General features: G+C 44.2%; 1 protein-coding gene across 7 annotated transcripts in view; it reads left to right on the forward strand.

The window, feature by feature from the left end:
• Positions 1-25,824, forward strand: part of epha7 (eph receptor A7) — an 81,931-nt gene that overhangs the window by 36,994 nt on the left and 19,113 nt on the right. For all 7 annotated transcript variants that reach the window (XM_034076212.2, XM_034076217.2, XM_034076213.2 and 4 more), the window contains exons 6-7: positions 24,091-24,215; positions 25,272-25,440. In XM_034076212.2, coding sequence (XP_033932103.1) covers positions 24,091-24,215; positions 25,272-25,440 — 294 coding nt within the window. The remainder of the gene's footprint in view (positions 1-24,090; positions 24,216-25,271; positions 25,441-25,824) is intronic.

A 25,824-nucleotide genomic window follows, 5' to 3' on the forward strand; every position in this document is an offset into this window, starting at 1 on the left:
CCCCAGTGTAATGCTATCATTATCCTTATGATCAATAGCCTTCATTATCGGGAGCTCTTGTTTTTAAGTTGGAGTTTTGGCCTTCAGTTGCAAAAAGGAATAAGCCACGTTTTGAGTGTATGGTCAAACTTTGGCTGGTACTAAGACTCTGAGCCAGGATCAGAGTTCATTCTTATGTCAAGATACGTCAAAACCCTCAAATGATACATGTGGTGTCCCATGCGTTTCCAATGTAGTATGAATAGAACCACATTTACATCTGCTGTCTTCGGTGTCTTTGCGAGAAACTAATTGTAAGTGTAGGATAAGGCAAATCCTGTCAAATTCAAATAACAACCTGCCGTATAAATCTCTTTTCACATATCAGCAATATATCTTATAATACTTAAGAGGCTTCTCGTGGAGGGGTCAGTAGAGAAGTTGATTTTACAGCATGCAACATGCAACTGTAAGGTTAAGATGGGTCTTAAGATTGCAAACATACATTTAAAAACATATAGTATGTAACTCTTTTTTCCTTTTCGGTTAGAAAGCAGGTTATTCCACTGACTGGGAACAAAATGATTATAAATGATTGACATATAATTTAATAGCAGAGAAAATGAGATAAATCGATATAACATTATGTTAAGTGCCTCGATTTTATATTGTAACTCAGTGACTCTTTATTTATCTGTTACGGCCCGTCCACACGGCGGCGTGCGTTGAAGCTTCAACGCTTCTGCCCGTTCACTTGGAATGGGGTGACGTCACGCTTTGCCGAACTGCATTGTGGGAGCGTTGCTTGCTTCAAAAGTTGAGTAATGTTCAACTTTTTGAAGCTTCAACGGAAACGTCAGCCAATCAAATCATATGCCAGTACAAGCACTAGCCAATCAAACCGCGTGCTTGTGTGTCCGGGGCGGGAGATTCATGTGATTGGTTGTTGGTCGAGATTCAACGCACGCCGCCATGTGGACGCTGCGGTAATGTCCACAAACCCTCCGATCCCGTTTGTGTTTGAATGCCGGGTCCTTTATCTGGTACGTTTGCAGAGCACAGAATGATTTGATTGTGAAAGCTGTCAGAGTGGCAGCATGCTGATGTGTCGGCCTCAGCACTGATTCACATTCAGCTTCATCCTACAGCTTTAATTATTCAGACCTCTGCGAGGCGGCAGAAAGAGATTGAGGCAATGTTTTTGTTTTGTTGTATTTGCAGTCGATCTGCTGTTTACCTTCCACAGAGCAGCTCTCCCTCAGCCAGACCCTCACCTCTCTGGAATCACTTCTGTCTCTCTCTCTGACATCAGCCGCTCTTGTCAGACATTTGACAAGTCATTTATTTGCAGAAGTTAACCACTAAACAAGTTTTCCCAAGCCTTGTTGCACCTATCAACGTTTTGGGAATATTAAATATGTGTGTGTGTTTTACGATATCTTTAACCTTTTGTAACCAAAAGGATTTCTGTGCAGGCAAAACTGACATGCAGTTTTCGAGGTTTATATCAATGGGTTTCTGTTACACTCGTAAAGTTTCACATTTTTGAGAGGAAAAACAAAGTCTGCACACTAGGTAGTGCTCTCATTAACATATATTACCACCAAGTGATGTTTAGCATCGAGCTTAACAAATGTGTTCCACTGAAAACACTGAAAAGTTGACTTCAATTAAATGTATTATGCCAAGATATTTCACATAACTGTATTATGTTATTTGAGCAATACTATGACATTTAAATAGGATCAAATTCATAGTATTGCTTTTAACTAACCTAATACAGATATGTGACATTTGTAACATAATACATTTGGATCAAAACATGTAGTTATGTCCATCCCTTAGTATTAAGCATCTGGATGTCTGTTTGAATAAAAACAGAAAGAAATGTTAGCTAACCATGATATATGTACACACACACACACACACACACACACACACACACACACACACACACACCACACACACACACACACACACACACACACACACACACACACACACACACACACACACACACACACACACACACACACACACACACACACACACACACACACACACACACACACACACACACACACACACACACTGCTGTCTGAATGAGGGTGTGTTCCCCCTGTATAAGTGTATGGAGTGTGAGCCATGCCACCACGGGCTCACACCGGAGCAGAGTATTCATTCAGTGAAATTACAGACCTGAGGGGTAGTTGATGAGAAATGTCACAGCCGACAAAAATAGAACCCTAATATATTCCGTCTCAGGTTTGTTGGACACTTATTAATGTCTCTCAGTGAGTGCCACTAATTAAGGGAGTCAGTCTGGGGGGCAGATGAAACGTGGGATAAATAAAGTGTGACCTGAGAGCAAAAGAGTGACACGTTTAGCATCGCTCTGAAGCACGGGGAGCACGCAGGCTTCTTAAGTTGAGCACAAAGTTCATATTATCGTCTTTCTATTAATGTTTAATGTTATAATTATTATGATATATCTTTTTAAACTGAATCATGGACGATACATTACACAATGTAATCAGAAAAAACGTAACAAAAAAACATGTGTAAAATAAAATTAACAAATGGGTTATCATTTTTGGAAATTAACCTACATGCTTTTACATTCAAGAGTTTCTAAGCAATACACGTCATGTGTTTGACTCAGTACCAGTGGCAGCGCTAGGGGGTGGCTACTTGGGCTCAAGCCCCGGATGTTTCACTTAAAAAAAAAAATATTTTTTAATTTTAATATATTTTTTTTGAAAACGTCTCGGGAGTAATGTGCAGTACCGGAGTCCAACAGAGAGGCAGCCACTGTGGGGCATTAGCCTGCGTACTGCGTAGCCTGCCCTGAAGAAGAAGTGATCCTTCCTAGTGCCTGACGAGTTTTAAGCTAATAGCCTCTACAGTTATGGATATTAGAAAGTTATTGTCATCGAAGCAGGCGCCACAAGCTGCAGCAGCAGCAGCAGTATCAGCAGCCGACAACAATGTCATCACCAGAAGTCAAGAAATGGATGATGTTTCAGGTTTGTTAATCTAATGGTGATATCTGCGCTCTGGCTGACTGAGTAAGAAGTGAAAAAGAGTGATGTGACGTTTATGTTATAGCTAGTAAACATGGAGTAACTACACTAAGTCAATACCCTTATATGTTAGTATGTATACAGAACATGACTAAAAATTATCCTAAGATGTAACGTTAACCCTTCATACCTCAGTCTACTTTTAAGACACTAAAATAACGTATTCCATTTTTTATTTTGTTTTCGCGCGTGGAATTATACCGGCTCTCGTTTCAGTACACATAACAACAGAACTGACAGGCAACCCTCTGAATCAGACTCCGATTGGCTGTGACTGCATCCACTCAGAGTGTCCGATTCAGAAACGTGACTCTTACACTCTTTACGTCACAAACAAAGATGGTGGATGAGAATAGATCTATAAAACGATAAGCAATGCGCCAGAATCAAGGTGAGACTATCCGCATCCTTTAAAACTCTACGCACATTCGTTTCACCTTAATAAGTAAACGACTATTTGAGTGAGTTAAGGCATTAGTTTGCTTCATTAAAGGGTGTTAATGAGTGTTCTCCAGTGCCTTTTGTCCGCTTTAAGGTGTTATTAAGGTAGGGTTAATGTTGCTCTCAAAGTGCACCAGATTGATGCTTTCAACTTCAATATTTAAAAAACAATCTTCCCGGGGGAGCATGCCCCCGGACCCCCCGAGAGGAGGCGACGACCCCCCTAAAGGATGTTCGGTCCACCCCCACTTATAAAAAATAGCACTGTACCCCTGCACCCCCCCCCCCAACCCAACGACTCCTGGGCTAAGCCCCGGATCTCCTACAATCCTAAATCCGCCTCTGCTCAGTACACTTGTTGTTAGGCTTCTTTTGAGTGGTATGACCTGTAGCTTATGGTGGCTAATGTTAGCATTGTTTACCAAACACAACCAGAAACAAATACACCAACGTCAGCAGTCAACATCCCTGCTTTCCTCCCTGAAAGTGAACTGCAGCGGCCACATGTAATGTTTCCCTCCCTGAAAGTGAACTGCAGCGGCCACATGTAATGTTTCCCTCCCTGAAAGTGAACTGCAGCGGCCACATGTAATGTTTCCCTGGGTGTTAACGCTCTCCGGTCAGCGGAGGCAGCTCTGGCTCTGGAATGCAGCCGCTCTCGTTTGCTGCCCACGGTGGGTGACTGTATGGCCCCAGTAAACACCAAAATACTTTCTTTCCTTCCCTCTCTTCATCTGCCCACTCGCTTGCACTCCCTCAGCTCTATACATCCAATCAAACACACACATATACACATGCACGCACACACTGCACACTCGCATACCACACACACCCTGTCAGCATGCACCTGTGACTCCCAGCCTCTCTTCATATGCAACACATGTTCAGGAATGTCACGGCCCCGGCTGCAAATGGCTCCGGCACTTTGCAATAGAGCCATTCGAGTGTTTCATTTCCTGCCGAAGGAGTTAAAAGGACTTCCAAGGGTAGTGAGAGCAAAGCAAGGCTGCATGGCGTAGGTGCCCAATAGGAGTGCAATCCCCCTACTGGACAAAACACACACATAGACACACATAGACACACACACATAGACACACACATAGACACACACATAGACACACACACAAAAGCAATCCCCAGTCGATAGCTAAACTTTGCTGTCTCCTGTCGGCGATGGTCTTTTGTCTGCTGGTACTGTGGGATTGTTCTTAGCCCAGAGAATGTAGCATGACTTTGAGAGAGCAGTTCATCAAAGCACACGCAGGGGGAAATAAATAACTGCCCCAGAGTTCATCTATCAATAACATGTCGATTTTGAGAAAGATGTTGCTGTATGAACAACACACTTACATGAAAGGCAGCACTCAGACCAGCAGCGAGCTGGTGGACTAAGTGTTTTCTAAGGAGAACACAACACAGCTAACAATGACGTTAAAACAATGTTTAAGATGGAGCCATATGCTGATTTAGTTACTTGTCCAATAGGGACAGTTTGCTAACCTTTTAGCCGTAACACCACTTCAGAAGGTAATACCATATAATATTGTTTGTCTATAAATTGTTATTTGATGTATATGTATTTTTTCTGCTGCCTTTAATGGTGTAAAAACAATGTAAACAGCTGTAGGGGCTAGATATGTCTTTACTTGATTTAGCATAGCTAGATTAGGTCATTGATAGCTGTGGGACAGAAACCAGCGCTTTCCCCTTGGGGATAATAAAGTACTGGATGTCTTCTTCTTCTTCTTCTTCTTCTTCTTCTTCTTCTTCTTCTTCTTCTTCTTCTTCTTGCCCCTAGATTCTGATGCAGGTATTTCAGTTCCGCCTTAGTTGTGGTATTCCTAAATGAACTTGCAGTTGACCAAACACCGACATGTGATTGCCACACTGAGGCTGAGCTTTGGATGTGCCCCTTCCCCCATGGTAATCCAGCCTGGCTTGAGTAACCATGGGGACGGATTGAAGAGTTGGTGGTGAGGCCCGATCTGCTATCTGATGCAACATGTAGTCACCTACCACCAACGTGATTCATTGGAAGATTGAACTTGGCTGTTGAAGGATACATTATTACAGATCAAAGTAAGAATGAGCAATAAGGTGATTATATGTTGTATCCTGAGTACATGAAGCATGTGATCACTTCAAAGCTGCTCTCAAGCTGTACTCCTAAGTGCTCTACGTAGGAGTACATCGCCGCACTAAAGTGTCTTATTCTTCGTAGTCTGTGCTCTTTATCTCAACACATTCACGAAGGCGAAGTGATTGCACCGTTGTGATGTATTTATAGTGTTGAACAATTTATTAATTTTGAATCTACGACTTAACCTGACCTGGATTTAGTTTGCCAGAAAGCATCCTCTTTCAAAGTGTTTTCTCTTCCTTCCCGAGGTCTACGAAGTGCCCTGCGTTGCGTAACACTCTTGCGCGGCGGCTTCGTGCGGTCGGGGATGTGTTGCGGCTGTGAGCATTACTCACTGGTGCTTTGTGAGATGAAAGAATCCAGGGAGATTGACAGCTCGGCTTTTTCCGTCTTTCATTGTCTCATCAGCAAACTGTCTCCTGCAGTGAGGAAAACTAATTATGTCTTCAACCCCCTGCCTTACCCCCCTCCCCCTTTATTCAGATCAGCACACTTGGAAATCATAATGAGTTTATGTCAGACCACTTTGGCTTTAGAGAAAGGAGGAGAACAAATCCCAGAAAGTCCATTTGCTTCCACTCAAACAGGCCGCTGGCAATTACAGACGACCTTTTGACCCCGGGAAGCGGTTTCCTCACATTCTTCCAGGGCCTGGCCAAGGCTGAGTCCAGGCTGCACACCTGCTAGCTTCCTCAGCTGCTGCTCTCGTGCTTTACACCAGCGCCTAGCCCAACCTGTTTGTCATTCAAGCAGATGGAGCGTTAGACAGCCATCTGGTCGGCTGCTTTTCATTATCTTTGATAAAACAACGGTAAATATTATTGCACCCGAGGATCCAAAAGGATGTTTGGGAGCAGAAGGACTTCACATCTGGGCGAGAGGGAGTTAGTGAGGGTGTGGGGGATGCTGTGGCAAGCTAACATGGCCGTCCCTTTGTTTGGGATGATCTCCCTCACCCTCCCTCCTCACAGCTGGGACAGAGTTAGTGAAGAGTCTGGGTCTGACTGAAGCACCGCAAGGCCTGCTGGGAGAAAAGGACTCCTATTTGACCTTGAGAGTTCAGGGATTGTTGACACAATGCAAGAGTACACCACATTTGAGCTCAAAGCAGACCACCTGAAAAGAAACCGCCTCCGGGCAGGTGATTGTAAGACGGTATATATATTTAGGAAATAGTAGAATATGTTTAAATGTTAATAAATATACCCTTTGGCCCTTTTCATTGTTCACTAGGACGAGTATCGTTATGTGGTGTACACATTTACCCGCCTCGGTACTCAATGACTTCCTAGATTTCCCAGAGTGCTTCATCACTATTTTCTTCAGTACTATTATTTTACTTAAGGTCAAACAGGATTAGTTCAACACAGATGTGAGCTTTTCTTTGTATCCGTGTTTTTTCATTTCCATCGTATCTCATTATTGTTCACACTCTCTTGTACGCCAATGCTCGGTGCGTGCTGCCGTTACACGTGGAGATCATCTGCCAGTGTTTACTGCACGTCGCAAAGTGTTGAGACTGAGAGGGGCTGTTCTGCTGTGGGAAGTATTCTCTGAAGAAAGATCGCATCCTTAGAGACAGAGCTAATTACATTAGTACATTCCTTTCCAAATCACCTCCCGATCTCACAGTGCCTGCCCGTTGCATGCTGCCTGAAGGCACGTCACCATGTGTGAGGGTGCCTCCATGTGTGAGGGTGCCTCAGGGTGCCTCCATGTGTGAGGGTGCCTCGGCAGCAGACGATCAGGTGAGGTGGGAGGACAGTCCTGCACAGGCCCCTGTGTGATGGAGGATTGTAAGAACACTTCTCTCGTGCTCAGAAAGAGAGACCATCACTTATTAATGATGAGACGCTATTGGATTTTGTCTAGCATGCACAATTAAATTACATCTGGCTTGCGTCGACTCAGTGACTTAATGCTTTGACTGGATGTATTTCAGCTGTATGGGTTTGTTAATCTGACACATTACAGATAACATCCTCGGCGTTCTGGCTCAAATTAAATCTGTTGATAACACAAGAGGAATTCAGTCTGGAAGTCCCACGTGTGCAGCATTTGGAGATGTAGTGCACATTGTAAAGCCAATGCCCCCCCCACACACACACACACACACACACACACACACACACACACACACACACACACACACACACACACACACACACACACACACACACACACACACACACACACACACACACACACACACACACACACACACACACACACACACACACACACACACACACACACACACACACACGTGTGTGTGTGACTCCTCCCCCAGACTACCAACACGCTCATCCTTATTTCCTCACCTCCAGATAACTGAAGGTCGCTTGTTTTAAGGCAAGGCAAGTTTATTTATATAGCACTTTTCAACACAAGGCAATTCAAGGTGCTTTACAAAAAGAGAAAGACATTAAGCATTACAAAGGAAAAGCTAATACAATTAAATTGTGTGATCATGTCTGGCATTTGCATTAGAATACCTCTCCAATTAACGGGTGACTTGGTGGATTGGTGATACGCTGAGTAAACATACGGGACGTCTGACACAAAGAGCCACAAGCCACTGTCTGTCATTGTTCCCCGGTAATTAGACTTAGTGGGAGAGCCTCACACTCTTGTTGGCCCTCCCACTAAGTCTAAGCCTCGACTCCCTATCACACTGAAATCACCAATTACAGTAGAGGCAAATCCTGAGGCCAATACACACAAGCTGACAATGTTGTGACACCTTGCCGGGCTTTAATCAGGACGTCGGGCTTCATCTCTCCATTTGTGAGCCCTCCGTCACTCGCTTTGGTTCGAGACTTTAAGCTGCTTTGGCCCAACTTCACTTGGTGCTGTTATCCTGTTCGTTAGGAGAGAAAGCTTCTGAGCGTGCTCAGCCATTAACTCCAGAGCACCATGTGAAACCTTTGACATGTCTGTGTCGAAACATCTCCCTGATCCAAACTCCCCCCCCCCCACAAAGTGTAACTTTTATCCAGTGACAATAAAAAAGCTGCAGTATTTTCACAGTCTTGTTTTACAAAGTAGTCACTTCGTCCAATCACCACCTTTCTTCAGAACTTTGCTGTGCCGCCTTAATGTTAGGGTTCGGCATTATTGGAATTATTCTGAAATGACTTACTATACTTAGAGGAACCTATTTTATATAACATTATTTATTTCCATTGGCAAAGATATCTGCATCTTGGGGGGGGGGGGTAGACCCATTTACAAGAGACTCCACCTGATAAACAGACATACTGTATACCTGTGTGTGTGTGTGTGTGTGTGTGTGTGTGTGTGTGTGTGTGTGTGTGTGTGTGTGTGTGTGTGTGTGTGTGTGTGTGTGTGTGTGTGTGTGTGTGTGTGTGTGTGTGTGTGTGTGTGTGTGTGTGTGTGTGTGTGTGTGTGTGTGTGTGTGTGTGTGTGTGTGTGTGTGTGTGTGTGTGTGTGTGTGTGTGTGTGTGTGTGTGTGTGTGTGTGTGTGTGTGTTCCTGGTGGCCCTCTAGTAGAGAATCTGCATCACAAACAGCCCCCCCCCGCCCCCTGCTGCTGCTCTCTGAGGCTGGACCCACGCAGCTCTGAGAGATATGAATGGTCCCACCAGCTCTTCTGGAGTTGATAATGGAGGATTAAGGCGATTCAGACGGATCCACAAAGGACAGGCTGAGCCTGCTTTTTTAATTGTCCTGTGACTGATGGCGGTTGTGTTAGGCCGGGCGCTTTTAGCAGACAACATCATGTGTTCAGCGCATTGACTACTCGTTACGTCCGTGTGGAGGCTGATCCCGTACCCAACCAGAGCATGGTGGCTGCAGCCGGTTTCTTAGGAGGAATATTTTTATTTTTATTTTGTATTCCTTCTCTGTAAAGAAACTTTGACAGCCTCCATTTGACAGCTTTGTCCCTCTTTAAGAAAATAGAAATATGATTTGCCAGCTTACAGTGAAATACAGATGATTGCTCTTTGTCTGCACACTTTACTCAGTCTGCGGACTTGGAGGAGGACCAGGACTTTCTGCACACTTCTTTCTCACCCAGTGGAGAGAGCCTACCTTTATGTGACTGTTTGGAGCAGCTCTCTGTAAGCTCACCACAAAGCCATGACACAGCCAGAATGAGGAAACATTACAGCGCTAATAGAGCCGTTGCAAACACTACCTCCCTGGATTGCTTAATGCCACGAGGTGCAACCTTGAGCGCGCTCGGTGCATTATGCTGCTCGGCTCATAGCAGTGTTCTGAGGTCCTTTTTCAAAAGCACCGTTCTCCTCTGTGCAGCTTCACTGATGCTCTCTGACATCTCATTAGAGTGTCTGATATTCCTATTACCCGCACCAGGAGAATGATCACGGTGGTGGATATTGTGAAGTATATTTCTGTAACCAGCCAAAGAAGAAAAGAGTCATTATCAAGTCCAATATATAGTTAGCAGCCAAACAGAGACGTTTGGCTGGGTGGAGAAAGTGGAAGCGATGAGATTGTTTCCCAAGATACATTTTCAAGGCTAATTATCTTGCAATAATGATATCATTATAACGACTGGGAGCCGGGCTCAGACGGTGGAAGAATAGAGCTCTGTTCGCACTCACACACGGTGCCGTGGATTCACAGGTTGTTCACAGACAGCTTGTGATTTCACACAAAATAACTAATCCATTTGTTTGAGATGTATTAATTAGAACATACGCTGTTAGGGGGAATGTCATTTTCCGATACTCTGTTGTGTTGTGAAGGTGTGATGTCTAATTCATCACTGCATATATGTAACGTCATGTAATTCCTGTTTTGGATGTTCACAGTTTTCCTCAAACCTTCATGAATAAGTGATTCACTACGTTTCGGTCAAGGGCCCGTGGGCATCTATGAAACCTTTATTATACATTCGACAGTTATTTTGAGAAATAAGAATAATAGGCCATTTATTTTGGCAATTATATGTTTTTGGACTCTTTATTTAAGTCATCATTGCGTAATGACAATTAGCTGATTACATTTTTATTTTTGACATCGTTATAAATGTAAGCAATCTGAAGAAGTGGCTTTAAGCAATGCAGATGATCCACTATGGATCTTTTGCACAGTCAAGCATGACCTAATGAGACTTAAAAAAAAAATTAATAGTATATTATTACTTCCTATATTTTACTAATATATATTATATTATAATAGTAGGAGTAGTCGTTTAGGTGCAATACTTAAACGGGGTAGAGCTTATCCTTATCCACCCCCCCCCAATCAGCACAATGCAAGTGAAACCTATGGTCTTTAAACAGCTGACCCCCGCTCTCCATCTTTGGTCAAAGATCTTATGATTTTCATTTGTAAAGTCTGAACCCTCTCGCCCCAGAATGAGAAAGAAGACTTTCATCGACATAACTATGTTCGTGTGACGAATAAAGAACCTTGGCCCGACCGCTCGTACTGATCCAGCAGGTGTTCCTGGGCGTCTCTCCACTGAGTGAGCCTGCCTGTGTGCCCAGCGGTTACAGACACTTACCCTGCAAGCCAGTGTTGACTGGGTGGAGGGGGGGACAAAGGACAGTAGACGGGCCTTTGAAGGGCAGAGGGAGCCAGGGGCCGATCGTGCTGAGTTCAGGCGGGCAACCTGAGAGCCGGCTTTGTCTGCACCAGCCGATCACTCAGCGCGTTTGGGTTGAGAACTGTTCCGAGCTCAGAGTCTGGGAATACTACGCTCCTGTTACACTCGGATGCTTTTCAGCACTGGAAAGTGCTTTGATTTGACACTTGATGATACATCTAAATTATGAATTAGTTTTAAACATGTTGTTACACGCAGTGAGTTGTGGCAAACATTTTCTAAAAGTATGAGATATTTTCTTTTTGAAAGGTCTCCTATTATGCACAATCCAATTCCTCACGTGTTTTATACATAAACACGTGTCGCCAGTGCTGAGAGACCCGGGGGGCTTCAGGAGAAAAGACCCCTCTCTTTTTGTCCTGATCCATTTATATAATAACCTGTCTGAGAATGAGCTGATCAGATTTGTGCCCACTCTGTGATGTCACAATGTTTTTTTGGATTGGGCAACCATTAGCCAATCAGCAACCAGGGCAGCACGCACCCACCTCATCACCTGAATCTCCTCCAAGAGCACCGCTGTGTTAACCGATCACTTCTCAGAGGGGCGTGGCCAGCAGCAGCAGCTCATTAGCATTTAAAGCTACAGACACAGAATCAGCACGTTTGGAACAGGGCTGAAACAGAGGGGATTATGGGATGCTACAAGGATCTGTCTGGTGTTTCAGCCAATCAGAGACAGGTTCTGTATGTATCTGAGACCTGTAATATATGTTTGTAAAGACAAGAGTATAATAGGGGACCTTTAAATCAACAAGTATCCACAAAGCCTCTAATACCCGTCTCCTCTTTACTTAGCGGCCGTTAATCCCACTCAGCTGCTCCATGAGTGAAACCAGCATGAGTACGAGAAGACGAGGCTCAGAGGTCCATCAACGCGGTGTTCGCAGTGACACCCATCAGACGTCACTGTGAAGGGTTCCTCTTGGACACATATGTCCTGCGTGTGTTTTAGTGGAGTATGAAGCGACACCCAGTCGTACGCGTGCGAGTGCTGCCGTCTGGTTGTCTTCACGTCCTGCTCATGAAGAAGACATCATGAGCTCATGGCAGACGATGAGTGATAGAAAGGCTCACTGCTGATGACAGACACAAAAAAGCCGATCCCAAAAGCTTCAGTCAGTCAGTCAGTAGGCTTTTGTGCAATCTTTTCTTTTCCCCTCACATGCCGTCTGGCTGGAGGCCTGTCTGGAGTGTCTGGCCGGGGGAAGGGGGGTTACTCATCACGAGCCGGCTGCCAGCATCCAGCCGGCCCCTTGATTACAGGCTGCTGCTGAGCGTGGCTCTCTTATCCCGCATCACCAGGTGCACGTACTCCTCTGCAGCGCTCCGTTTCCTGCAGATGCACTCGGCTGACTCAAACGGTGTGCGTGGTCAGATTACTTCCTCGGTATCATCACACTCTGGTTTCTGTTGTCTCCGGCAGAATGAAGAGTTCTGAGCTTTGGAGCATTTATTGGATCAGGAAGAGATTTGTTAAGAAACGATTAAGGGTGTGTGTGAGCGAGTGTGACAAAAGCATTAATACCTCTGAGACAGAGACGTTAGAATCACACAGACATCAGGAGTCATGGCTTCATTAGGCGCGTTCACACCGCACTACTTTTCCCACTTTAGATATAGTTCCGAAGATGTGTGTTTACACCAAAAAGAGCCGGAACTAGAATGAGTTCATGAGAACCTGTCCACCCCCTTTTTACCCCCTGTTAGAGAGCAGGGGCTTTCGTGGGAGAAAAAGGTTCCTATGTCTGATTGGCTGGGTGGAATGCAAACCACGCCCCGTACAACTCCCAAAAGGTTTTGTGAAGCCGCCATTTTATTATCCTCGCATTAGCATTATTAGCATTAGCATTAGCCCAGCGCAGAAACGCAGAGAGACTAACTGTAGCTGCTGGGAGTCCCAGCAGCTACAACTCCGGGGACTTCCGGCCGGGGACTTCCGGCCGGGGACTCCGGGCGGCAGTATACGCCGTGAAGTGGTTTGCGGCCTGCCAGCAAACCCAAAGCAGAAGAAGAAGAAGAAGAAGAAGTGACGTCAGCGGCTCATTTGCGTCTTATTCCGGTGTGAACGCGATCGACTCTTTAGTTCATCAGAACCAAAGAGTTCTGATGAACTAAGTACTAACTAAGTACTTGGTGTGAAAGCGCCTATTGAGATGTAAATAATATAAATAATGCATTTCTACTTTTTTGTAATCTCTGTTGCTCAACCAATGGATTGATATACAGTACAGCTGTCCAGTTATTGCAACCTAGGTATATTTGGTCTAGAGGCCCATTAAACAACTTCGATTCTAATCCTGGTACATGCCCTGCTCGCTGCGATCTCTTTCAAATGTATCTTTTTTTTTTTTTTAACCTTTATTTATACAGATAAATCCCATTGAGATCTTTTTCAAGGGAGACCTGCTATAATCTGGCATAATTCACTGTTTTAACTATTACCTCTTTATTTAAATCTTAAAACATGACTTTTGTGAATTTATATATACGTTCTAGAAAGTCCTTAACCTCGACAGCTGATATTATTCCGTGGTAGTGGACGCCTTGGTTTAATACTTCATGAAAAATAATATTCTATTATAATCTTGTTCTTCATTCTGTAAACATGTCCCCAACATCCAACAAGACATATCTGTCTTCTGAAGACTGTGTGTCTTCACTAGCATGTGGAACGGCAGTGTGTATTCGAACACAGCTTGACTGCACGGTGTGAGTGCGTACTGAGGGTCAGTGGGGGAGAGGAGGTAAACAGGTTCCGGTATTTGTTGTTGTCTCCAACCGGTTTATTTTCCCTTCTGAGAAGAACGTGATCACCTCAGAATCACAAGTGTTTGCACTCTTTCAGATTGCCCCACTTTCTGTGCGGTCGATTGTTTTGTTTCGTTTTGCAAAATGAAACACCATCCCAGTGCTGAAATAACCAGCGCGCAATGTGTGTCTGTCACCTCATCTGGCAGAGGGCGCCACTTGTTGCTCACACAGCGAGGGGAGGGCAGTGTGCACAGCTGTGCAGTCAGGCTCAGTGCCTCGGACTCTCTGGCTCTGATCGGATCTGACGGCATGGTGTCTTGGAGAGCTACAGGCCTGGCCTAGATCTGGTGCCAATCAGCGATGTGTTGGACTGGACGCGGCTGGAGGGCCGTGGATATGATTTCCCAGGGATGGAGCCCGTCCAAAGCGGTGATTAAAGAGCATATGGACGCTGATTAATATGATCATCATCCCGATGACAGAGCTATTTCTATAACAAATGGATGTTTACGATGGTAGCCCGTAGCAATCATGTCTCTACATTCTGCAAGCTGGCGGCAGTGGGTTTAATTTGAAATGTAGATATTTCTTATGCCCTACGCACATGTGAGAGTTATTCACAGATAATAAGGGTTATGAAAGCCTGGCTCTGTGTGAAGCCACAGATAAGTGTGACTGGAGGGGTTGAAAGCTCAGGATCCTGACCCGGTGTGCACCATCAGTGCATTTTGTGAATTATCTCACTTATCAATCCCTGCAGAGCTCAGACGTCCAATCAGGGGTTTCAGATTGGAGCGCGGGGCCCTCAGGCTGTGCTTTGACATTTAAGGAAGCGAAGAGGTGGAAGGCCGTCTGGCTGCTTAGCAGCTCCGGTAAATATCCATAGTCACAGCGCCGGGCTCCGGTCGTAATCGTCTGTGTGCCTTTTCACTCCACACTCTTTGTTTTATTGAGATAAATGATAAAGCCGCTGTGTACGCAACCGCGTATCTGTGTTTAGCTGGCGCATGCATTTGAAAAGACATGCCTTGCAGCAGCTCAGTAGCAGAAAGGTCAGCGAGGCAGCGGATAAACAAAGCCAAGCGTGTACATTATCACAAGTACCCGTGCTTTCCTTCCTCATCTGGCCTGCGCCTGTTTGCTTCCCTCTGCTCTCTGACAGTCCATGTGTGAGCCGGAGGTAGATAGCATCATTATAACACAGCTCGCCATCAAAGGAGAAATGGACAAGCATGGAGTGTTTTTATGAGCTCATCTAACGTCTGGTCAATGAGCTCTGCAGGTCTCAGGAAGTGCAGCAACTAGGAAGGTCCCAGTTCTCTGAGACGTACTGAGAGGCTTCAGAAGGCTACACGTCTTTGCAGAGTTAAGCCCTCTCTCTGAAAGCAGCCGCCTCTCACAGGTTTGCACCCCGCGTCATATCCTGTACCCACATGCTGCCATGCAGTGTATTATCAGAATAAGTCATCTCATGTCTGTTTTCTAGCAGCCTGGTCATGTATTCTAACTTGTGTTTCTTCTGTGAACAGTTAAGGATTTCAAATCAAGAGGCTCATCTCGTGTCTGTAGTAAATAGCGCACCATCGAGCTGCAGCGCACATTCATCCATGCACCGTGTCATCGCCCTTTGAGTTATATTGCTATTGTGTTGCATCGTTATGACTCTCTGAAACATGACCTGCTATCTGTGAAAAGGAAATTACAATTCACACCTGGCATTATTAAAATGCGTCTCCGCTGATTGCGTGTGATCATATTTGCCTCGCTGCTCATATTTTATGATTAGAGTGTGATCCCTAAATCAGATGTGCTGATATATCGCCCAATGTCAGCTTACAGATACGTGCAGTTTGTCTGTGTCCATGTAGGCTGATAAGTAACGAGACACAGCAGCAGAAACATATATTTTAATGTCATTTAGACACAGAGTAGCTACAGGGAACAACTGAAATGTTGACTTTAATTCAATCGAAAGCAATAATATAACATTTAATAGGTTCAACTTAATGTTTTTGCTTTCAATGAACCTGATACGGTTGTGTGAATTCTGTTGACATAATACATTTACTTGAAGTCAATGTTTCAGTTTTTTCCGTGTAGCTACTCTGTGTCTAAAAATTATATAAAGCTTTATTTAAAAATGTTAAAGGTTCCCCAATTTCATTGAAGTTGTCTATCCTCCTGTATTAAGACATTGGATGTAATGAGATGCCAACATCATATAGAGCGTAACATAAGTCGCTTTGGATAAAAGCGTCTAACAAGTAACACGTAATGTAATGTAACATAGCTTTCGGTAAACTGCGTGCGCATCACTCTCAATCCTCAAAGGTAATGTTTAGATGGATTTACTTCCCCTCGATTCTATTGGCTCTAACGGTTCAAAAGAGGTGTCAATCACCAAAATCGACCAATGGGTTCCAGAGATAGGTCAAATCCACCCAAATGACCCCAGAGGTGGGTTTCTTTCTAAACCTCTCTAAAAAGGTCAAAGGTCACTTGTTTTGCATCAATCTTGAAACAGGGTACTTATTATATAGCTTGGATTCCTAAAGCTTTTAGTGTACCTTACCATCATTAAAGGGTGGTCTTCATTATAAGTAATGTTTTCTTTTTGGACGGACACTATAATTTATTTATTTTTACTATGTTCAATCTGTATTTACTTTAAAATAAAAACATCTATATTGATTCTGACTCTTCTACATCCAACCCACAGGTGTATCATTACTTTGAGAAAAAAGATTATTAATGTTCCCCTTTTAGAAGATATGGTCATTTGTTCTGGGAACGTCATGTTCGAGCCCGAGACCTGAAAACAGGCTCGGGGCGAAACAGGTTCCCTTGAAAAGGCAAAACCAACAGCCTTTGTTGTCGGTGTGTTTTTGGTCCCCTCACTCCTGTATGTGCGCAGTGTGAACAAGGCCATCATTTCCCCATCAGCGGTGTATGATTATGTAAACGTTGGCGACGGCACACTAAAGTGGAGATGACTCTACTCTCGCCCGACATGAGGGGAAATGAATGTGGCGATTGGAGGCCGCTTTGCAGCCGCAGAAACCAGGCAGTGTGCTGAGAGGCTGATGATAGGCTGCCAGCCCGCTCCCTCATCTGGACACTGACACAGGAACGCTGAGTGCTTCTTCAATAAGTGGGGGCCCTGCTGCCTCCACAATTATGTAACAAAGCTGACCAATGATTTCTGCATCTGTTACACTACTGAATGGCATTGAGGTGTTCCACCAGAGTGTGTGGCGTGGAGCACCACTGCGGGTTCAAATGGACTCTGTCAGGAGGCATTGGAGGAGCAATCCTGCACAGGGCGGCTTGGGTGTGCATGTCAGTGTAGCATGAATGCCATTTCCCCACTGACCTTCCACTGTGACTCCTGGCTCCACGGCTACTTAAGCTGTTAGGTGTGGGTGATGCTCTCAGCAGATCACGCACCAAAACACATGTACTTGCTTGAGTGCAGGAAGAATTCAAGGAGGGATTCTATTAGCCAGAAAAGAAACTCTCACTGACATCTAAAGCATTTCCTTTATAGCCAAACATCGTCCCCTTCATTTAGCAAGCGTGTGACTATTACACTTAAGAACAAGAGCTGAGAGACAAAGATAACTGCAGTTGATACCTTTCTGTAGATCCAGAGAGAGGATGTGAGTACATGAGTCAGTTTCCTGAACTGGGAAATAATGAGGGGAGATGTGACGTCTCAGTTGAGCTGTCAGCAGTGGAAGCATCAGACACGTATTAATACTCATCCCATCACCTCTGGAGCTGTCAGCCCTATAGCACATGAAAGACCAGCTCGGTCTCCTTCAAATGAGGCCTAGCTAATTGCTTTCAAGCAGGGCCGCCTTTGACCCCCCTGCATGGTCACTAAAGGTGTCCCTGCCTCCACGACATTGTTATGCAGCGAGCGCTCTGTCCTCTGCCAGCCTCTTCACAACTCTGTTTTCAAACACACTTGGTCCAAGGGTATAGCATGCACCTCAACGTGTGGGTGGCGAATAGGAATCATCCAACTATCAAAATGTTCCACAGGTGATATGGTTAGCCTTTAATGGCAGGACGCTGCAGCTGGCTGTGTCCGGACAGAGCCAGCATGCTCTCTGTGATGGAGCGCCTGCAAACAAGAGATCCATCAGGTGTACAAACAAGGGGGGGCGGGTTCAGAAGAGAGGAGACACTGAGAAGGTCATTGAACCTTTCTATCAGAAGACAGAGCAGGCTGCGTATGGAAGGAACTCAATGAGAGTTTCCCCACAGACAGCCAGAACAAAACATCCCCAAAGTCAGTGTGCTAGTCTTCTGTGAGAAAAGAATCCGTGATGATGTCATCAGGACCCCGGCTCAGGCTAAACTTTGGTTTGAAAACACAGCGTTGCCAGGTCAGTCAAACAAAAAGCTGTTGCATCATGGTAAATGAAGAATCCCCTCTTTTGGGAGCTTGCCCGATGCTCGGTATTCTCACGTATCCCAGATTATATTTCTAACCCTATCTGCCCTGCACCGACCTGTAGCCTGATGGGAAATGTAGGCTCCCGTCTGTTTGGAGCCCGTCTAATGCCAGGTCTGAATGTCAGCATGTCTCTGCTGCTTCCCTTTTGTTGCTTATTTTTTTTTATCTGTCTCTTGTGAGTCTGCCAACTTTATTTAAGCGTAATATTAAATAATTTGAGTGGCTCTTTCACTTGATGTCTCCTAATCCCTCCGAGGAGAACCATCCGTAATAATCATCATTTCTTAGTGACACTACTCCTTAAACGGCCCCTCGTTCCAAACCACCACCATTGCTTTCTGCTCTGTCATGGAGTCACAGAATCAAGTAGTAATCTAGATGATGTCGTACCTTGTTAATGTCAACCCAGCCATAACAAACGGTCCAGGCTTGTGTTTCACAGGCTGGAGATGAGGTGTTAAAAATGCATCAGAGTAAAAAGCACACTCCCCTGAAGTGTATATATTCAGCCTGCAGCGAGGAAAGACGTATTTGAATAGTATACAGTGTGTTAAAAGCATCAATCTATGTCAACGAGAAAAGAGCCAGCTGGCAATGCGGTACTTTAAGTACGTTCACATAGATCTGTTAAATAAACCATACAGCCATAAGACGATGACGTGCGTTTATTGAATGTATAACATGTGTTTTATCCTGCCCGTAGTGGCAGCTGATGCACGAACCAGTACAGTCAGTCTGTCAAACACAATTCCCCTGTTTCAATTTAAATGGATGCTGTGCTTTACGTTCGTTTATGTTCTCATATTGGGCCCAAAGGATTTTTCGTTTTATTATTATTATCTCAAGGAGACGTTGTAATCTCCTGTTCAAATTAAAAACCGGTTTAAATCCTTTAAAACACCATTAAATGCCAGCGATCGTTTGCACCTTAACGGCGATGGTGCCGATGGCGTTAAGATACACAATCACTCCTTGGAAACGGCAGTAATTAATAAAGGAGCGTTGGTACGGTCCACGAGGCACGCAGGCAGGGGAAGACGCTGATGAAATGAAGAACCCGCTCTGCTTTTTGCCTCCGTTGAAATCAGACGGCTGAGTGAAAGAAGAGGATATTAAAAAGCACTGCTAATGTATTCATAAGGTATTCAAATGCATGGCACGTGCTCCTGGATCGCTTGGCTTTACCGGGGAAGCTGCTGGAGGTCGCCAACACATTTTGTAATGTTGCAAAATGAATGCCCTCCCAAACAGTCTTGAAGACAAACTATTTTCCGCCGCGCTACGCCCCCCCGGTATATTAAAGGTCTGAGAGTGGCTCACTGCTTCTGTTCTCCTTGATATCAAGTCAGTCCTTAATGGCTGTCACGCAGCCCCCCTCAGTGATCCCCAGGGGGGGGCGGAGAATCCACGGGAGCAGGTTGTTTTCAGAATGCTCAAATGTGATTTTTATTCATAGCCCTGAGAAATGGAGAATGCATTCTGAAAGCACCTCTTAGCTTGTGGAACACCAGGTCTGTTAATGCTGGCTGATCTCATGATCTCTGTGGACACACCCGTCTGTCACCTGTGGGGGGGTAAGGGAGTGAAGGGGCGGGCGGAGCTGAGTCATTGCTACTAAATCCACGGACCGAGGGGGGGGGGTGTGGCAGATGTGCTGCTGGGACACGGGAGGAGAGGCTGTGGGAAGTGAGCTCTGAGAATAAACCTGCTGCAGCTTGAACACCAAGGATCTCTGACAATTATCTTTCTTTAAAGATTTACTCCATCTGTCAGCGAGAGACATTGCATTAGAACAAAGTTCCAAAGCTTTATTTGAAGGAGGTAAAGGTCAAAGTTGAAGGCAGAAAATATCAGAACTAACTACAACATGGCAACAGGAACATGTGTTCATTTGTTTTCTTAATCATCCACTTTTGGAGAGTTGAGTTGAGTTGAGTTGAGTTGAGTGAGTGAGTGAGTGAGTGAGTGAGTGAGTGAGTGAGTGAGTGAGTGAGAGAGAGTGAGAGAGAGAGAGAGAGAGATAGTTGGAGGGAAGACTTATTTAAAGGAGGTGTAATGGCCAGCATGTTGCTCGTGTGCTAGTTTGAGAGTCAGGACATACAGTATCTTGTGTTTCAGGTGAAGCAACATTTGGACAATGGATGGTAGTTTGTGACGAGACCAAGTTGCATCATGGGGAGTTTGGGATGCTGCCTTTTTTGAGCATTGAGCCAAGAAACAGAGTCAAAATCATCTCAGATATCAAATATCCCAGGATGTTTGAAAGCCACATCTCACTTCGGGGAATGTAGTTAGAGACGCCTTGTTCCCCTGTTCTAGACACTTCTGAGTTGCATCAGGGGAATTGCAGAATCCAGTGTCTGAGAAGTTTGCCTCACCTTACAGGACTTATACTTATCTGCCTCCCCCTGCATCAATTGTGATGCAAAAAAGTTGCTTTAAAATAATCTTTCAATGAATTTAGTCACAAAGTAGGAATTTTAAAAGATATAAAATGTTCAGTCAGTGTTCAGGTCCAAGAGCTCCTTCAGAAAATATATCTGCAGGGATGAAAGAAAATGTCAGATTAAAGCGGTAAACACACACAAGGAGCATCATTTGTAGACCATAAACCATAACCGGATTTAGGACCGGGAGCTGAATTGTCCATATTTAACCCTTAGATGCCCGAGTGACTTTTTTACATTTTGAAAAAATACGAAATTCCATAGAAAATGCATGCGGGTCATTTTTGACCCACTTATGGAAGCTTTGTGTAATACAAAAACATTTAAATTTAAAATTTGAATGGCATGATATCCAAAACATGTTGTTTGAGGAATAGCTGGAATATGAAATGATAAAAAATGTAATTACAAAGATACTCTAAGAAAACCACCTCACCGGGTCAAAAAAGACCCACTTATGGAAGCTTGAGGTAGTAATACGAAAACTACGATGTCTTAAAATGTATAAAATGTCAATTTAAAATTTGAATGGCATGATATCCAAAACATGTTTTTTGAGGAATAGCTGGAATATGAAATGATAAAAAAATGTAATTACAAAGATACTCTAAGAAAACCACCTCACCGGGTCAAAAAGACCCACTTATGCATCTATGGGTTAAAGGACGCCGTCTGGATGAGAGCGGGACACATTGGATGAAGTTGCACTAACGGCTTGTTTTGACTCGGCAGAGAAAACTCTATCGTCCCTTTGACCGGCCAACTGCACTGAGCAAGGAAACATTGTTCCTGTGTTTTGGGTGGATTATGAGGGAACATGTCACAACAGAAGGTTTCTGACAAGGTCTGGGGTGTCTGCTGTTGTGCACATGACTGTCAGGAATGCCGATGAGGCCTAATGAGGTTTTAATCCAGCCGGAGTCATTAGTGGCAGGTCATTTTAAAACAGGGGTGGGGAACCTCCGGCCCCCGGGCCATATACGGCCCGCGAGACCATTTGATACGGCCCTCGAGGTAATTTATAAACACACGCAAAAAAGAAAAAAATTAAAGAAATCTAAACCGCAAAAGAATTAAACAAGTGAGTGCCTGTTTTTCCTGGCCAAGGTCAGGGTCCTTGAACACAACACGAGAACATGTCATCACGTGTATGTCTCGTCTGACAGGGGTGTAGTTCTGAAGGAGAGCACCAGAACGTCGCTCCGGCACTTCACAAATTGCAGTACCGATAAGGAGCCGTAAGGAGTTTCTGCGTGGCTGTGTCTTTAGTTGAAAGCCCAGTGGCGATGTGTTCATCTGTCATACTGATCAGACAGTCAATTACTTTGTTGTTATTAGCATCTGGTTAGCTAGCTATGCTAACGAATATAAGAAGCTTTTTCTACAACCAGTGAGTTAAAGGCACATCTTTATATGATATTATAGTTATAAAAAACTGTTATAAAATACTATATGACAGTAAAAAAAAGTTGTTATTAATAAAGAAGAATACAGTTTGAAAGGAGAGTGATTTGTAAAATATCCATAAAGAAAAAGTAAATCTGCTTCCAGTTCTGTTTCATCTGAGTGTTGAGAGAGGTATCCATAGATCTCTTAATGTTGCTCTCAAAGTGCACCAGATTGATGCTTTTAACTTCAACATTTAAAAAACATCTTCCCGGGGAGCATGCCCCCGGACCCCCCTAGAGGAGGTGAGGTCCCCCCCCCACTTAAATAATGTTCACATAGGATAGGAAACTAAATACATTTGCACACATCTTGTGTCCATATCTTTCTGTGTTGGTGGTCACGCCACACCGTGCACGTGCACGTGCGAGTCATGGTGAGATGTCTGGACTAAGAGGTTATTTTTCTTTGCACAGCATGAAAGAAAGGCCAAATGAATGGGCTGTGATTTCAGTTTTTTTAAGCAGAGGTCAATAATTTGTACGGCCCTCGGAGGATGTTGAACAAATTGAAATGGCCCTTGAGAGGAAAAAGAAATCAAAGTACAGCTTTTACTTTGGACTTCACGTTGCTCCCAGGACGCCTTTTCAAACTTGCTAAGACGTATTCATTAATATGTTTTACCCCAAAAGCAGCATGAGTCATCAGGATTCTCAGTGTGTTTACAGACAGGGCTTGGGGCTGTTTTAGAGTGCAGATACACATGTTATAGCACCATCACCTTGGGGGAGGTTTAGAAACCCAAAATTTTCCTCACTCTGGTCTTTAAGTAAAGTGCTGCAAAAATGAAAGTGATTACAATCAAGATGGTGGAGGTAATGGAAGTGGTACAGCAGCCCAGGACCCAGCTGCAGGGCGCAGCCTCCCATTCCAGTCACAGGAAGAGGCTTTAAAGGAATATTTGATCCTGTTTTTAATAAAAAATGACTTATTTCAAGAACTCTCTGGAGCACGGAAAAGGCTCTGCAGCATCGTTACTGTTTCATGACAGAGCTCCATGCTCAGGCATTGCATGGCACCACTGAAGGCTGAAGCTCCGCCCACAGGGCTGTCACCAGCATTCACCTTTAGGCTTTGACAACTACAAAATAGAGGATTGTTTGTGGACTGTTTATCAAATCTAAATGTGGCCGCAGTTAATCCAGGCAGCCAGAATATGAGTCATGCAAAGAGCCGGAGATAATTGGTGTGCATAAGACTGATGTCGGGAGGTTACAGGTACGCCCCCCCCCCCCGAGAGCATTTCTCAGAAGCACCGTCATCAGGGAAAGTAAGGGCCTGCTTTCTCGGCCGAAGATGATGGAATGACTTCAAGTCAATTGCCATTCGTCATTAAGATGTTGCATTTTCACCTGGACATGGCATGCTATCTTCTGCTTAGCATGTTGACCGTGAGGTGTAAACATGTTGATCGCGTCTCCGTGAACACACTGATAAAACTGAAACATTGAATGTATGAGGTCAACAGATTTCACATACATGTATTAGTTGTGTTGAAAGTAATAATTACGTTTAAACTTAATTGTATTGATTAAAACTCAATAATACAGTTATGTCAGTGGTGTTATATGTCAACCATAACCTTTAATGAAATGGAATGTATCCGTGTTTAGTGAGAGGGAGCTGGCAGGGCCGCAGAGAGTCGGTGGAGGAGTTGTTGGATGACTTGTGGTTCGCTGTATGCATGTGCATTCAGAGAGACGCCCCCTTACCGAAATGTTCTGGTCTCCACAGCTCCGTCCCAGGTCAGCGAGGTCATCAAGGAGAAGGTGCAGCAGCGCAGCATCCAGCTGTCCTGGCAGGAGCCCCAGCAGCCCAACGGGGTCATCACAGAGTACGAAATCAAATACTACGAGAAGGTGATTTGAACAGTTCTTGTGTGTCTTCGTCTCTTCCTGAAACGCCCTCCCCTCCATTCCTTCCCTTCACATTCACTTTGCAGACTCTTCATTTCATATTCTATCCGCATGCTGCTCCGAGTGGAATTCACAAGATTCTGCAAGTACCTTCTTTGTCTCATAATTGCAATAATGAATGAGATGCTCATAAGATTTTAATCAGGCAGTAGTCTTCCCAGCCGCCCCGTGCACATGTTGGAACACATCCTGGCAGGAGGAGTCCTCTGCTCTCCCCTTCCACATAGATCACAGCGCTGCATCCCCGTGTCTCAAGTCTGAACACATCAGCCTTTACAGCGAGGTTTAACGGGGCAAATAGAAGGCGGGGTAGTTGTTCTGTGGCTCACTCTGACTCTGATCAGTCTGCTGCATCACGTACGGTGCCTCTGCCCAGCTGTACGAGTGGAGCATTGGAAACAACAACTACAGCCCTAACAGACCCTGACATTCCATTTGAGCTTTCCGAACAAACCATTTACAGATCAGCAGCAAACAGTACGTGCTGCCTGTGCGTCCAAATACACTCCCTGATGAAGAAGAGTTTAACTATAACGTTGTCATGAATTCGTAAAAAAAAAGCTTTTTGGGCCAAAATGTGTGTGCTGTGGAGATATACATTATGATGATAAATAAAGATACAGGTAAACATGATGAATGTATGAGAGCAACAGCAAAACATGGAGACTATAGAGATATACGATAATCATAAAAACAGCGGAAAACTTAAACAAAGGTTTCTAATGTCTCTAGTGACTGTTTACAATTCTATCTGCAGCTACAAATATCTAAAGTTCTTATACAACTTATACTCTATACTTATTAAACTTGATATTAAAATGACTACTAAATGTGATTTACTAAAGTGGAACACTGTGTGTCTATTTGAAATAAACATTGTTAAATCATGTTTATTCCTTCTACAAACCACACCACCAAACAGCTGTTGGATGTTGTCTCTCTTCGCCCAAATGTTAAGAGATAAATGTTTCAATAAAACACGATGTTCTCCTTGTTCAGGATCAAAAGGACCGGGTGTACTCCACAGTCAGGTCCAAGTCCACGTCGGCCACAGTGAACAACCTTATGCCCAGCACCTCCTACGTGTTCCAGATCCGGGCCTTCACCGAGGCGGGCTACGGCACCTTCGGCCCCCGCCTGGAGATCACCACCAAAGAAGAAACCACAAGTATGAACAGCCACCAACGCAACTGCACACAACCCCAATACTGCTGCGTTACTCATATAATAAAACACGTTAGGTTCAACTCAATATTATAGCTTTCAACTAACCTAATCGGGATATGTAAACATGGTTGACATAATACTTTTAATTAAAGTCAACGTCTTAGTTTGGCATTAAGGCGAGACACCCCAGGTGAATAGGGTACTTTTTTTAACTTAAAGGTATCAGCTAGAAATTTCTCCAGTTAATTACTTACAATAAGGAAATTGTTTTTTGTATTGCATGTTTCAATATGCAAATTAGCCATTATCTCATTAAGCACTTCGAGATTTGTCTTGGCAGATGAGAAGCGCTATATAAATTAAATTAAATAATAAATAAATATGC

The sequence above is a fragment of the Pseudochaenichthys georgianus genome, chromosome 24 (genome assembly GCF_902827115.2).
Source record: "Pseudochaenichthys georgianus chromosome 24, fPseGeo1.2, whole genome shotgun sequence".
NCBI lineage: Eukaryota > Metazoa > Chordata > Actinopteri > Perciformes > Channichthyidae > Pseudochaenichthys > Pseudochaenichthys georgianus.